Source organism: Sturnus vulgaris, chromosome 17 (assembly GCF_052056855.1).
Source record: "Sturnus vulgaris isolate bStuVul1 chromosome 17, bStuVul1.hap1, whole genome shotgun sequence".
Taxonomy (NCBI): Eukaryota; Metazoa; Chordata; class Aves; order Passeriformes; family Sturnidae; genus Sturnus; species Sturnus vulgaris.
The window spans coordinates 6,559,333-6,573,581 of NC_142259.1; the positions used below are offsets into that span (position 1 = coordinate 6,559,333).

At 49.7% G+C, this 14,249-nt stretch overlaps 1 protein-coding gene and 1 long non-coding RNA gene across 3 annotated transcripts in view; one reads left to right on the forward strand and one right to left on the reverse strand.

Moving 5' to 3' along the window:
• The window catches only part of OPRL1 (opioid related nociceptin receptor 1), a 14,738-nt gene continuing 489 nt past the window's right edge, over positions 1-14,249 (reverse strand). The window contains exons 2-6 of the mRNA XM_014873792.2: positions 13,533-13,696; positions 13,060-13,324; positions 12,349-12,602; positions 3,367-3,722; positions 1-3,070 (exon numbers count right to left, since the gene is read on the reverse strand). Coding sequence (XP_014729278.1) covers positions 2,547-3,070; positions 3,367-3,722; positions 12,349-12,575 — 1,107 coding nt within the window. The 5' untranslated portion in view covers positions 12,576-12,602; positions 13,060-13,324; positions 13,533-13,696 and the 3' untranslated portion in view covers positions 1-2,546. The remainder of the gene's footprint in view (positions 3,071-3,366; positions 3,723-12,348; positions 12,603-13,059; positions 13,325-13,532; positions 13,697-14,249) is intronic.
• The window catches only part of LOC148221802 (uncharacterized), an 18,851-nt gene continuing 17,376 nt past the window's right edge, over positions 12,775-14,249 (forward strand). The window contains exon 1 of one of the 2 annotated variants that reach the window (XR_015807313.1): positions 12,775-12,909. This is a non-coding gene — a long non-coding RNA (uncharacterized LOC148221802). The remainder of the gene's footprint in view (positions 12,910-14,249) is intronic. The other variant, XR_015807312.1, reaches the window with a different exon arrangement.

Sequence of the window (14,249 nt, forward strand, 5' to 3'; positions counted from 1 at the left end):
GGAGTTTTTATTTTCCTTTATTAAAGCACATAAATAGCCACCTAAATGTCATTTACACCGCGGCAGTTGTAAAAATCACACCAACACAACCACTTCCAAAGGGAATTACAGAGCCAGCACTAAAGGCATCCAGCTGACCATGAGCCTGTAACTCCAGAGGCACAGTACAATAAAGTTTTGCTTTCAGGTGTTTGCTGCTCTTCTTATAACAAACTTCACTGAGCATTGAACAGAATGCCTAAACACATTCACTGCAAGGGCCATGGAAATACCCAAAAGCTTGGTAAACACACATTTATTGAGTATTTGATTATGTAAGATCATTGCAGCATAGTCATTATAACAAAATCCATATTTAAAAAATGCCAAACACAGGTATATTCTTTTTCAGAGGACATAAATCTATTTAAAAACCCAGCCAAGAACGACAAAGGGAGTGTGGCTGTTCCTTAGCCAGCCACCAATGAATGCTCTCCTGCTCCCTAAGGGTGAGAACAGCCTGGCAGTCAGTTCCAACCATTCCAGACCCATCAGACCATCCCACAGCACTGGGCTGACAGACCCAAGGTCACTCACTGCCCAGTGCTGTTACTGCACCCACAAACATCCCACAGCCCAGTTTACCAAAGGCATGGATGCAGCTTGCCAGCAGCACAGTTCTCAAGGAGCTTCTTCACATGCCTGGGGTTTTTATGGGATTTCCTGGTGAGGGCTCGGGGATTACCATCCACTACAAAGTGCTTAAAGTGCCCAGATTTCCTCCTCCCTTCACATTGGTATGGGGAAGTGCTAACTGCAAAGTTTGCTCTGGTATGCATCCAGATTCCCAATCAAATGTTAATCAGCATCAAAATCCTCCCAGCTTGAGCAGTTTACAAGGATCTGGGTCCTACAAGAGGGACACTGGAATTGCATCTATATTTTAAGCCCAACCATGAGGGAAACACTCTACACAGAAATATAACATTCAATTCCTTTGTACAGCTTATATAAATAACATGACAGCATTAAAATATTGGCAAAACAATACATTAAAAATACAGAATCTCATAGATCAGAGCACAAGAAATATATTCACATTGGAATCTGTACAGTCTGGATGACTCTGCTGGTTCTCATGTTGGAATTGACCTCCCATCTCCAGGTGGAGGTTGGTGCTTTGCTCCCCCATCAGCACCACTGGCCACCACTGCCCAGATTTCCCTGGGCTGTTGTGCTACAGGGACAGCCCCAGCCTGCTGCTCTCCCCAGCACAGCGGGCACTCAAGTGGTGGAACCCTTTGGGGAAGCTTTTGTTATTGAAATGACAGGACATTTCATTTTCCACAAAGCTCTGGACTACTCTGGGAGAGGAAAATCAATCCATGGTTGGCAGGAGGGTTGGTACCTGGGCAGCATTTCCCACGTGCTTTCAGCATCATGGGTCTCAGTTAAAAACAAAACAAACCACACAACCCCAGGTTTTGTATGGTTTGTGCCCCACTTATCCCATGTGGAGCGGGTGGGACTGTTTTAGGCTGCCTCCTCCCACTAGGAATGTCCATGTCTTCTAGAAGAGCTGCCATTCTGCCTTCTGCAAAATGGCTTTCCCTATACATAAATACATGTGTCTATAGGCCACTTCATTCCTTCCTCCTCTCATGGAGGAAGATACCCAAGGCATGCTTGGTAAGGTGAAATCCTATGGTGTATCTGCACCTATTCCACTACAGACACGTATATACAGACACATTCTGTCCATTATTACACTGGAAATAATTTTTAAAAAAGAAAAAAGTAGTAGCAGCATGTAAATGAGAAATTGTGTTCGTTTCCTCAGTCTTTTCTCTTCCTCCTCTTCAGAGCTGCATCATCAGTTCTGACAGCCCCTTCTCCCCACCGTGCTCCCCTCTGAGAGGGGATTTCACTGCAGATCCCATCTGCAGGAGCTGGCGCTGTCCTCCCAAGGCAGTTTGAATTTCTCTTCCTGTCAGCTCCCTCCTCTCCCTCCCTGCATCCTTCCCTGCACGATGACTCATCCTGGAGATGATCTTGGGTTTTGTCTGATGGCTCCTGCCCATTTTGGCTGCAGCAAAGTCTGATTGCAGAGCGATGGCACAGGAGGAAAACCCGCACACGAGCGCCTGGTGAGCCAGGCGAGCTGTTAACATTTCCAGCCAGGGAGGAAAAAAGCAATGCAAGAGTTCACATTCTGTCTGTCTCCCAGCAGCACAAGTGTAAGCCCCAGGAGCGATGCCTGTTTTAAACCCTTAATTCCCAAACTCTCAATAATGTTGCAAACTCACAGGGTTTTGCAGGAATCAATGGGCTGATTTCAAACACGTTCCTTAGTGCAGGATGCACTGGAATTAAAAATGCATCAAATGGGCTGACTTTCTCTGCGTGCTCTTGCAGTATCCGATTTTCCCAACCCCCAAAATTGTTTCCTTGGTTTCTCACCTCTCAGTTTTGAGGTCCTGCTAAAGGGCCGTTATCTGAGTCAGTTCTGACGTGGGGGTGGTCGGACTCTGCTGGGCGACAGCCACCATGGGGATTTCCATGCCTAGTCAGGCCGGATTGTTAGTCCCCTCCGAGTTCTTGCAGGCATAGGCCACATCCTTGGCGATGCTGCACATCCTGTTGGACATCTGGAGCTCCGTCCTGAAGGCGGTGGGGAAGCAGAACTTCTTGAAGCACGCCTTGAAGTTCTCATCCAAGAAGGCGTAGAGCACGGGGTTCAGGCTGCTGTTGGCGTATCCCAGCGCCGTGCAGAAGCAGGAGATGGCCAGCTCCAGCTCGCTTTCTGCCTTGGCACCCAGGCACTGCACCAGCACAAAGATCTGGATGGGAGTCCAGCAAACGATGAAGACTGCCACCACCACCAGGACCATGCGGGTGATGCGCCTCAGGTTCCGGTCCTTCTCCTTGGAGCCCGAGAGGACGCGGACATTCTTGAGCCGCCTGATCATCAGGCTGTAGCAAATGGTGATGATCAACACAGGGATCATGAAGGAGAAGAGAAAGACGCAGATGCCAAACACTGGGTCCCAGTAGTCCACGGGAGAAGGGAGCTTAATTAGACAATCAATTTCTGCAAAGGTAAAAGAATAAAATGGGAAGAAAGATCAGCAAAAGCAGATCAAGCAGAAAAGCATCTGCACATTCAGGTTAGTTTAGGTTAATGGTTGGACTTGATGGTATTAAAGGGCTTTCCCAACCTAACAGTACTGTGTTTAATGTTCAATTCCTCACATAACAATTCTATGTTTAACACTGGAAAAGCAGAGAGGCAGGGGCAGAGTTAAGATGATTTTACATCAGGGACTTCACCCCATTGATGAAACTGTCACCCCTCTCCTCCCTCCTGCTGGATGCAGTTTTACTGACCATTGTTCTCATTCTCAGCAGATCCCATCACCATGGCCGGGATGCCAAAGACAGAAGCCAGTGCCCAGATGCAAACATTGACCACCTTGGCCTTGTGGGGCGTGCGGATGTCCAGGGCCTTGATGGGGTGGCAGATGGCGATGTAGCGGTCCACGCTCATCATCGTCAGCGTGAAGGTGCTGGTGAACATGTTGTAGTAGTCAATGGAGATGGCAATCTTGCACAGGACATTGCCAAAGGGCCAGAAGCCCAGGAATGTGTCAGTTCCCTGGAAGGGCAAGGTCATCAGGCACAGGGTGTCAGCCAGAGCGAGGTTAAAGATGTAAATGTTGGTGGCTGTCTTCATCTTGGTGAATCTGAAAGGCAGGGATGAACAGTGGTTAGAGCTCCCACCTGACCATGATGGGTCAGACACTGAACTTTACTGAAGCAGATTCTGCTGCTTTCCAGAGGAGATGCTGTATTTTATTATGTAATGAGATTGGCCGTCCTCACCTTTCAACCCCCCACAGGTTTATCAATACACAGTTCAGCCCATCTCCTACAAAACCACAAATGGTCCCTCCACAGTCAGTTCCATGGGCAGGAGAATCATTCCCTCAGAATGCCAGTGAGCACCATGAAAGCCTGAGGCTGTCAACTCAGATGGTTTCTTGAAAAATTTCTTCAATAAGGCCAACTTAGGATTTCACTACCTATGACTTCATTATTATAAGTATTGGTGAGAGCTTTAGACAGTGAGCTGATCTGAAAGGTGCAGGGGTAAGTTGATCAGCCATTTGATATGGACCCATAACCAGACAACATGGCTAATGTGAGCTGCCAAATCAGGGCAGGAAAAATGGCCAGCCCTGGCCACCTAAAAACTGGTGTGGAGCTAGGTTTGAGTCAGAACTCAAAATGTCACAATGGATCTTTCTAGAGAAAGGAGTAAAGTCACAAGTCAAACTCTAAAGATTTTTTTTTGTCATTTCAATATTACTTTTACCACGTGAACTGATGGCCCCAAAGGAAGAGTCACCTTGCTCTAATGGCAATCATCTCCTTTTCACACTTGGGAAATGATGCAGAGCCACGTGTGATCACCTATCCAGGGGGACGTGCAGCATTTGCAGAAATGGAAGCTCAACAGAGACTCCATGACTGAATCTAACATTTCAGCTCATGGGCAGAATAAGAGCTCAAATAGGTATAATTTTAAAACTACAGCTCATCCATCATCTACTCTACTAATGGTCTTAGCAGAAACATGGCCAAAAATGGCAGACAATGATGTTATTAACAGAGTGCAAGCTCATTTGAGGGTAACACTTCTACCCGTAAACTGCTGCACTATTTTCAGTCTGATACATGCTAAAATATTACAGGGTCTGATTTTACCTAAAAAGCTCTTTTTGCCAATTTGAGTCAGAACAGCAAACCCACAACTGCCCTTTTCAGTGCAGTGCCCTCTCCTGAGGGTCTGAGCTTCTTCAGCTCTTGATAAATTATTTGAATGCTTTGGCAGAACATTATCTGGCATATTCTGAACTCTGCTGTGACACATGGTGACCTGGCCAGGTTTGCAAGAGAAGCAGACAGGGGAGCCATGATCCAGACTATAAAGATCCAGACTATTTTTTGCTTGCCTTGGAGCTCTAAGCTGGGCTTGTATCACAAGTCTGAAAGCAGCTTCAGAAAGCAAAACCAAATGACCCTATTTTTGACCCTGAAAGCCAAGGGAAGCTTTTGGAGGTGAGCACTGATGGAAACGTTGTTGGAAATGCTTTGAGGTCCCCACACAAGCCTGAGTGAGGCTTTTCCTGGCCCAGAAATCAATCACAGGTTCCTAGAAAGCCAGCCCAGACAAACCTACACAACCAGAAGTAGTAAAAGGAAAATACTGGTGCCTTTCCTTTTGTGATGGGATGAATGAGCAAAAGCACTTTGCAAATCCAACATAGCCAGGCAGTTGCCAGGGCTTTATGCTTGGGAATTTCCTAAAGAGAATTCCAGCAGCCTCCAGTGCCCTGAACTCCAGGAGCATCTCATGGTTTTCCTTTCTTGAATTCTTGCACTTGGCATAAGCATGGCAAAGCACAGGGGGATGATTTGGGCCTATGAGTGGACTCACTTTCTCCTCCAGGTCAGCAGAGGGGGGTTAAAATGAAGACGTGAAATCACTGTTGTATCAGCTCTCACAGAAATAAGCATTGTCAGCTCGGGCTTTCGGAAATTATTCAGTCACCCATGATTGTGCTGGCAAAGGTCTCCTGGGAGCTGCAGTTTCCCCTGAGCACCACAGACCTGGCTGGGCTGGCTCAAGCTTCCCAAAGGTCAAGTTTGTTGCAGTCCATCCTTCCAGGAGGGCTGGAGCCAGAGGCAATTCATCAACATGCCTCTAACCCTGACTGCTTTTACTGACATTACAACTCAAGGGAATAACAACTTTGAGCAGTGGTGAACAACATTACTGCAAAACAGTAAAAATTAAACATTGTTCCTGTTTTATTTTTTGTTATTGACCAGTGGGAGAAACAAACAACAATTCACCCACCTCCAAGCCTCACCCAGCATCCATGGGGGACAAAGCTGCCTCTCTGCACACTCCTGTGTCCCCTGTGAGAAGACACCCCTGTCTCACTTCTGTGAGAAGTTTTGGGGCGTCTCAGCCAGCCCTGAACTCAGGATGTGCACAGCAAATCTTCAGCTCCTTCCTACATCCCTCCAGCCCCACAGGCCCCTCTCCTCCCAGACATTTCTCAGCACGAATTCAGAGTCCAAGTGCAACTTCTCTGCCTGGCCCTGAAAAATCCCTCAGTGCACAGATCCCTCTCCTCTGCCTCCTTCCTCACCACCTCCTCAAGGTTCTGACAGAGCCACCTTCCCCTGCTCCAACAGGACACCCTGAGGTGGCTCTCCAACCACTTCCTTCAACCCACCTTCCAACAGATTTTAAATTCACTCTTGAAAGGGGGTGAAATTAATTTACACCTAATTAATTACTTCCACACCACTTTCTCTACATGCTGAGAGCCAACAGCCATTGTCCCAACCAACCAATGTTCCCAAACATTTCCAGAATGTTCAGTACACACAAAAATCAATCAATCCCTTCTCTATGGATTAACCTCTATTTCTTTTCCTCCAGAACTGAGAGTGTCCTTTCTCTTAATCTGCACCAAAAAAAAAAAATAAAAATTAAACTCTCAGGCTTTAGGAGGCACCTCAGTCTCCTCCCCCACAACACAAATCTGCTGCAGATAAGCCTGTGGATTCCATGGAGGACATTAACTCCCTGCTGGGCCACTTTCTTGCACTCTGCCACGGAGGTAATTTCCTAATGGAGCATCTCCCACAGGGTGGTGCTCAGCTCTCCATCCAGCTCCCCCTTTGTCACAACAGTAATTGCTTTGCTCTGCTCTCCTGTTCTCTCAGATGCTCAAGTCTGAGAGAAAAAACACCTGGGTATCAGCTCAGCACTTGTCTTCCTCCTCCTTTTTTGGTACTTGGACCCTCTGGTAAGGGGAGTACACAGTCTGGGAGAGGAGATTAAAGGTGGGTGGGTAGGTAGGTAGGTAGGTAGGTAGACAGACACACCCTCGGGGCTTTCAGGACCTGTTCCTCACAAGAACAGAAAAAACAAGAACAGATTCTGCCCCTGGCTGATCCTCAGGGTGAGCTGCAGACCTGTATTTTTGCATCTTTCCTTTTTCCACCCAGCCACAGCAAAGCTGCAGGGCAAGGGCTGGGGCTAAGGACCAGCAAACCCAAAACCCAAAATGGAGCTGCAGACACCAGGGGCAGAGGCACCAGAGCAAAGCCTGCAGCTCTGCAAAACCCTGAGCATTGTTTCCAGGAGCTCTCTGCCTCTTGGAGCCTCCTGATTTTGATATATGTAGTTCCAGCTAATTAGGATGCAGACAGTGTTGTTCACCTTGAGCAGCTCCCTCCATCCCCACCTCACACCCCAGCAGCAGTGACAGCCTTTGCCCCCAGCCCTGCTCCAGAAAGCAGAACAGAGCAGAAAAGGCTCAAAGAGGATTTTTACTGAGCTGCTCCCACCCTGTGATGGTGGAAATCAGCCCCAGTTCTCTCCCATCTCTGCTCCCATCTCTGCTCCCAGCCCTCAGGTTGTGTGAAGCTGATGTTTGATCTGGCACGTTCTGCCATGATTTGTGTCCCCTCAGCCATCCACCCACACCCTGCTCTCTGCATCCCTGCTGCTCTGATCACCATCCCAGAGCCCCCTCAGCCTGAAACTTCTGACCACTGCAAGATGATTTATTCTTAATGGTTCAACAGGCCCTGAAAAAAACACATAGAATTTGAGAAGGACAAATTTAAATGAGCCTGGACTCTGAGGCCAGACACTACAGCAAAAGCAGCCACCAGCAGAGCACCTAAAGCTATAAATTACCCAGCTAGGCTGGGACTGACTAGCAGGGGCTAGAAAGGGGATCTGCAGCCAGCCATGACAAGCACACACTTTGGGACAGATGATTTTCTTGTCCTTGAGTCTCACCTCTGTGTCTGGGGGACAGCTGTGAAAAAACAGCCCTGCCCTGTCCTCCAGGTGCTCTCTGGGGACTGCTGTGCACGGTGCTGCCACGCCAAGGGAGGAGGCTCTGTGGCTGCTGCTGCAAAGGCTGCAGGGGCTCTCAGGGATGCTCCCACATCCCTGAGCAGCTGCTTGGCCCCCAGAAATGGTGCTCTGGTCTAAGGAGGGCATTCCTCAGCATCCACTCTGCAGCTGGATGCTATTATCCCTACTCGTGGGACAGATCTGCCTCTGCTGACATCCAGAATGCTTCAGGGAATTGTCCAGTCTTTGAAAAACACTGGGAACCAAGACCCATGTTAAACATCACAGAGTTACTGCTGCACGTGGGCAATCCCCCTCAACAAAGAGCCCTTCAACACACACTGCAGCTACAGGACCTGTGCTAGCAGGGGCCAGATGTGGCTGAGCCCAGCTTACCTGGGCTCATGGGGACCCAGAAATCAGAGAGCTGCAGATCTGTCCTTTGCAGCCATTATCACAGCAGGATCCCCTCCTGCTCACCTCACCATCCTCACCCAACTCCACTCATTCTCCATGGCAAAGAGACCTTGGTGTGAGTTTCAATAATTTTTGTCTATTTATTTTATTTTTCAAGGAATAACTAAGAGGCAGATCTGGAGGCAGCAAAGGTCTCAGATGGCCCCACTCATGTCTGCTGGGTCCCCACTGCATGAAGCACTCACTTCATTCCAGCCCTGAGATACACAGCTGGTCCAGACTTTTCCCTTAGAAAGCTTTCTATTAAGAAATCAGCATCTCTGAAATGTCATCATTAACTTCATTACCCCTGTCTCATCACAGCCAGCTGCCCTCACCCCTATTCTCAGAGACTGAGGCAGTTTTCAAGCAGAACAACAGCTGGCACAGCATCGCCAGGCAGGCTCATGGTTCAGGCACCTCTCCATCACATCTTCCCTCCCAAAGCTTCACCTGGAGGCAGCAGATGAAAATGGAGGGGCCTGACAGCCCTAAACTGCCTAAAAACATTGCTTGAAATTCTCTGAAAGGTGTTCTTCCATAGACAGAGCTGCCAGAGCTATGAGGAGTGCCCAAGAAATGAGGCAGCGTTCCGGGGGGGGTTGAACTGGAGGAATGGATCCTCCAGATCCCCACTGCTGAGCATCACTGCAGCATGGTGGAGCTAGGGACAACAAGCTGCACCTTATCCCTTCCCTGGGTCACCAATGGCTGGCAGAGATTTGGGGCCTCTGTCACATCCCTATAAGAACACCTGAGTCAGCCTCACCCCCAGGGCCAAAAATACACCCTGCTTCCCTTTGCTTTCCTTCCTAAATACAAACATCTTGGGCAAGCAGCCTTGCAGACTTCAGTTAATAGCTAGGAGGGATCTCAGCAGCCTGGTTTTCCCCCACTCTCCCCCCAAACCCTCTGTTCAGCTCCTTGTTTCACATTCATTAAGAAGCAGAGCAGGAAATATATGCAGAAGAGAGCAAACAGCAGAAGGAGGAGGGAGGGGAGGCATCGTCTCTGCTGGCAGGAGCTCCAGGATGAGCCAGCAGAACAAAGCCACAGACGAGGCAGGTTCCCACAAAAGGCCCTTTACTGTCCAGGAAATCGTGTTCCTGACAAGAGCCCTTCTCCATCTTACCCAATTAGTGCTGCTCAGCACTGGAAGGCATTGGCAGTCACATGATGACTGTCCCTATAAATTAAACGTTCCAAATGTTAAATCACTCCAAATACAATAGAGATGTAGGCTGGGTTCTACAACAGAGGGGAAAACCTAGAGGAGGCTTTGAATTTGTACTTTTGTGTGAAATACCGGGAGATTTTAAAACTTTTCCCTTGGTGCTGCAGAAAACTCGTTCAGGAGGAACAAAAAAATGAGCTTTCCTGATGCCTCCAACTTCCTCAAGTACTGGTATTAGAGTGTTTTTATTTCCCAACTCCCTCAAAAACAGGAAACAATTACTGTCTATAACATTACCAGCCTTTTTATGGAAGGCAGTACAACATTTTCCTACGGGCTGTGTAATATGTTGTAGCCTGGTTATCATTGCTGAAGCATGGAAAGAAAAAAAGCTTGTTGGGGTGCACATTACCTACAGTGATAAGGGAGCAACACAGAGGGTTTGGTGATCATTTTTCCATTAATTTATCATGAAGAGCCCCTAAACCCTGTGTTGACTTACCAGCAACCAACTTCCAACCTACTGAAAACGAGGTGCTATTCAAGGCATGAAGCATCAAAGCTCTAATCTGAGGAGAAAAGCCTGTGTTTGAGAAGTTCATCAGGATCCTCCTTGTGGGACCACAGTTTGGCAGCTCTTCATCAGTCTGTGTATGTGGCCAGGGTCAAGAGTTTGATATTGAGTCCAATTCATCCTCACAGATGCTCCTGACTTGAACAGACAGGGCAAGGAGAGAAGAATCCTGGGCAGAGATAACCAGAAGTTGTTACTCATCCACTCAAGAAGGGTCATTGCCTTGGCTCCAACTCAGTGGTGGCCTCAGCTCAGTCCTGAGCTCCCAGGGAGCATGGGTGGGGAACAGCAGCTCCTACACGTGCTCTAAGTCAATTATAACCTACCCTGCACACCCTTTTCATTTCTGAATAAAGGGAAATGCAGAAATGGAAAAACCTGAGGGAAATTGGGATGACACCTGTCGTCAGTTTTCAATTGCCTAAAAACTGTAAAATGAGAGGACACATACAAAAAGTTGCATTCCATGGGAAATTCTAGTGCTACATCCCACTTTCTTCTTCTGAGTGCCATTTATCCAGCTGGAAGGTATCAAAGTCAAAAAGGTGTGGAGTAGAAGCCAGTATTTTTCATGGTTAGCCATGGCACAGGTCCACCCTGCCCAGGACCCCAGTTTGGGACACTCATATTGCTGGTGATCCTCCAGTCCCAGCCCTGGGCAGGGCCAGCAGGACCCTGCTGTGCACATCCCACCAGACCTCTGCAGACAGGGAAAAGATTTCTGCCAAGGCTTCTCCTTGCACACATTGAGGCTCATGCGTGGAGAAAGGACTCCCTTCCTCTGCTGCATTGCCATGCAGCCACATCACCATCATCAGACAAGGGTTTCCAGCTCCCAGAGCCTCACTACTCACACACTTCCACACACCCACAAACTACTCCAACCATCGCTACTACACTGAACAGGAACACGAGCTCTCCAGGCATGGCACCAGTGTGCTGCAAACCTCCTCTCTGCATCTGCAGACTCCCTGGGGCTAATGGGATCCCCTGTCAGTGCCATAAACTCCTCAGCTAAAAGAGCACAGACAGGCAGCCTGATGAGCAGTCACCTCACTTTGCCCTTGGAGCAGAGATTTAACCACCCTTCACCGACCTCTGGTACCAAAGATCTAATTTTGCAGCATCTTTCCCAGCAAAGCTGTAGTTATTCAGGGGAAAGGTGCTTTGGAAGCAGTTGGGCTCCTGGCAGGAACAAGACAATCTCATCAGTGTCTGAATACCTGCTAAATACTTTCATCTTCTGTTGGAGGATTCAGCCTGTCTTTTCTGTGCTGGCAGTGTCCATCTGCACCAGGAATCTCCTCCAAGATGTGGATAAAATGGAAGTTCCCTCCTTAACATGCAGGGTGCAGAGATCAGAAGGGGGATGCTGGAGTTTTACATAATCACAGCCTTAAGAGCTGCACAAACTTATTCTGTACTTAGAGGATGGACAAGGTTTCTGATTCCCAGAACCAGGAGAGTTTGAACCACGGCAGAAGCAGACAGGGACACTGAAAATGCCAACAATGGGCAGGGAGGATGGAGTGGTGCATGCTCTGTGCTGTCCCTCTGCAAAGGTCCCCTTCATTCTCCTGACTTCAGCACAAGGAGCCAGAGAAGTTGCCTTCAACTCTGCAGCATCCTCTCACAGCTTATCTAAGTCTGCAGGCTCCAAAGGGTTGGAAGACTTACATTTGTGGTTTTTTTCTCCTGTAAAAGTAAAAGGAAGCTTCCCAGCAGGCTCTTTCCTTTGCAACAAGGTTCGGCTTTGGAAAGAGCCAGCTCCCAGATGGAGCAGCACCTGCAAACACAGCTGGGGTGCCGGACACAGCACAGGAAGGACAGGTCCCACTAAGGAGCCAGCACACCCTGGCACTGGAATGCTCCCAACACATTGCCCTCCCCAGCAACATCCAGCTCCCTAAAAAGAAGACAAACAAAACAAAAAAAAGCCCAATTTTTTTGAGCAGATCTGCTCCATTCTCTGGGTTAAACTTTAGGAGGCACCAGAGGGCAGCTGAAAACTGGCAGAAACCTTCATCACAGCCTAGGAAGGGAAAAAAAAAAACAACAAAAAAAAACAAATAAAACCAAAACAATAAAACAAATGCCACATCGTTACCTCTAAAGCACGTCTCTATCCCCAGGGAAGCGCCTGCCTGCTTTACCCGCAGCAGGGATGGAGGGAGGGGAGGTGAGCCCCGCTCCCAGCTTTCCCTGGTGTCCTACCTGACGATCACATACATGACGGAGCAGTTGCCCACCAGCCCCACAATGCACACGATGGAGTAGACGACCACGATGGTGATCTTGATGCTGAGCGGCAGGAATCCGTCCCCTGTGCTGTTGTTGAACCAGTTGCTGGGCAGAAAGCTCAGGTTGAGCATGGAGGAGTCGTTCAGCAGCTTCCTCAGGTCGGGGTCCTCAAAAATATGGGCAGGGAAGAGCGGGTCCATCCTGAAGCAGCAGCCTGCGCCAAGGACCTGGGGCAGCAAGAGACAGCTTTAAAATCTGCTGAGCAAACGGGTGGCAGGGGCTGTAGCAAGGCAAGTGCACGAGAAACGCTGGGGAAGGGTGATTTATTAAGAGGGGGAAGGATGATTTACCGCCATGGAACGCAGCCCCCCCTCCACAGGAGCATTTTAATGGGATGCCACCCTGAGAGCCTGGCAGATCCCGAGCACACAGGGATCACGCGTATCTCCACACAGGGGACGTGCGGGCTGCACACATCATCCCTCCTGCCAGGGGCTGGATGTCCCCACCTGCCTCTGCCATCCCTGCGGGTCGGTGAGTCCTCCACACGCGGTTTGGTGCCCCCAGACCTTCCAGACGTACCCCGAGAGCCACCGGGGCTCCGGCACGACCCCAGCGCTCCACACCACGCTAAGACAGCGGGAAAAGCCCGAAGTTGGCAATGAAGCCGAGGCGGGTGCTCACCTGCGGCAGGTCCCCTCTAGCGCAGCTCCGGAGCTGAGTCCGCTCCCCGCGGCCACATCCACAGCCCCGGGCCGGGGGATGGGGGCGGACACGGGACAAAGCCGGGGCTCCGCAGCTGGAGGAGGGGAAAGGGCTGCTCTCGCAGGCAGGGATGCTGCCAGCGCAGGGGGCTGCACCCCGGAGCCCACGTTTTTAAGGAAAAGGGAGGGATGAGGGAGAGGGGAGGGAGGACGGAGGGCGGCTGGGCAGAGCCAGGCTGCTCCCACTGCGTAAGAGAAAAGCGGGAGGGGGAAGGAGGAAAAGAGAAGGGGGAGGATGATAAATATCCAAACGCGGCAAAGGGAAGGCGAGCCCACACCTGCGAGACACGGGCGGCGTGAGAGCTGCGGTGGCCTCCCCGTCCCAGCCGGGGGGACCAGCATCCCCCGACCTCCCCAAGCCCACCCTGCCGCAGCCCCCGGCCCGCAGCCTACCTGCCGTGGGCTCCCAGCAGGAGATGCTGGGGAGAAGGGAAGGATCGGGAAAGGCTACTGGGGAGATCGGGATTCGGGAAGCAGATTCCTCCCTCCTCTGCAATTGTGCAACCTGAGCGCTGTTCTAGCGCAGGAGCAGCGGAATGGGGAATCTGACCTAGAAACTGGCAAAAAAAATGCAAGGAGGGATGAGAACTACGGGGAGAAAATTATTATTATTTAGTATTCTTCTAGCAGCATTAACTATAGGTGATTTTGGCAACCCAAACCATCTTGCACTTCTCATCTGAGTTAGATATTTCAGAAGCTGCAGTGGTAAATTCCTTACCTCAAGGTGGGGTGATCCACACACACCCCACAGGTACCTGCAGTTCCCAGCCTGACTGTGGGATACTGACCCTGATAAACTCATTTCCTAGGAGCTGCAGAGTCCCCCAGGTAGGCCAGCCCCCAAACAGGGTGCACAGAGGTCTTTGGGGCCCAACCCAGTTTGATCCCAGATCAGAGATGGTTTGACTGCTGAGAACCAGAACCGCCTGGTCTGGCGCCTCTGGTCATCCAACATCTGCAGTGTTTCCCCAAAGAAGCCATTTCCCAGCATTTTGGGGACATTTCTCTGTTGGGGACACTTCTCTGTTGGGGACACAAGCAGAGACACACACAGATCAGAGCAAATTCGGGGCACACTTGCCCAAGAGTGGAGAAAAAGAACATGAG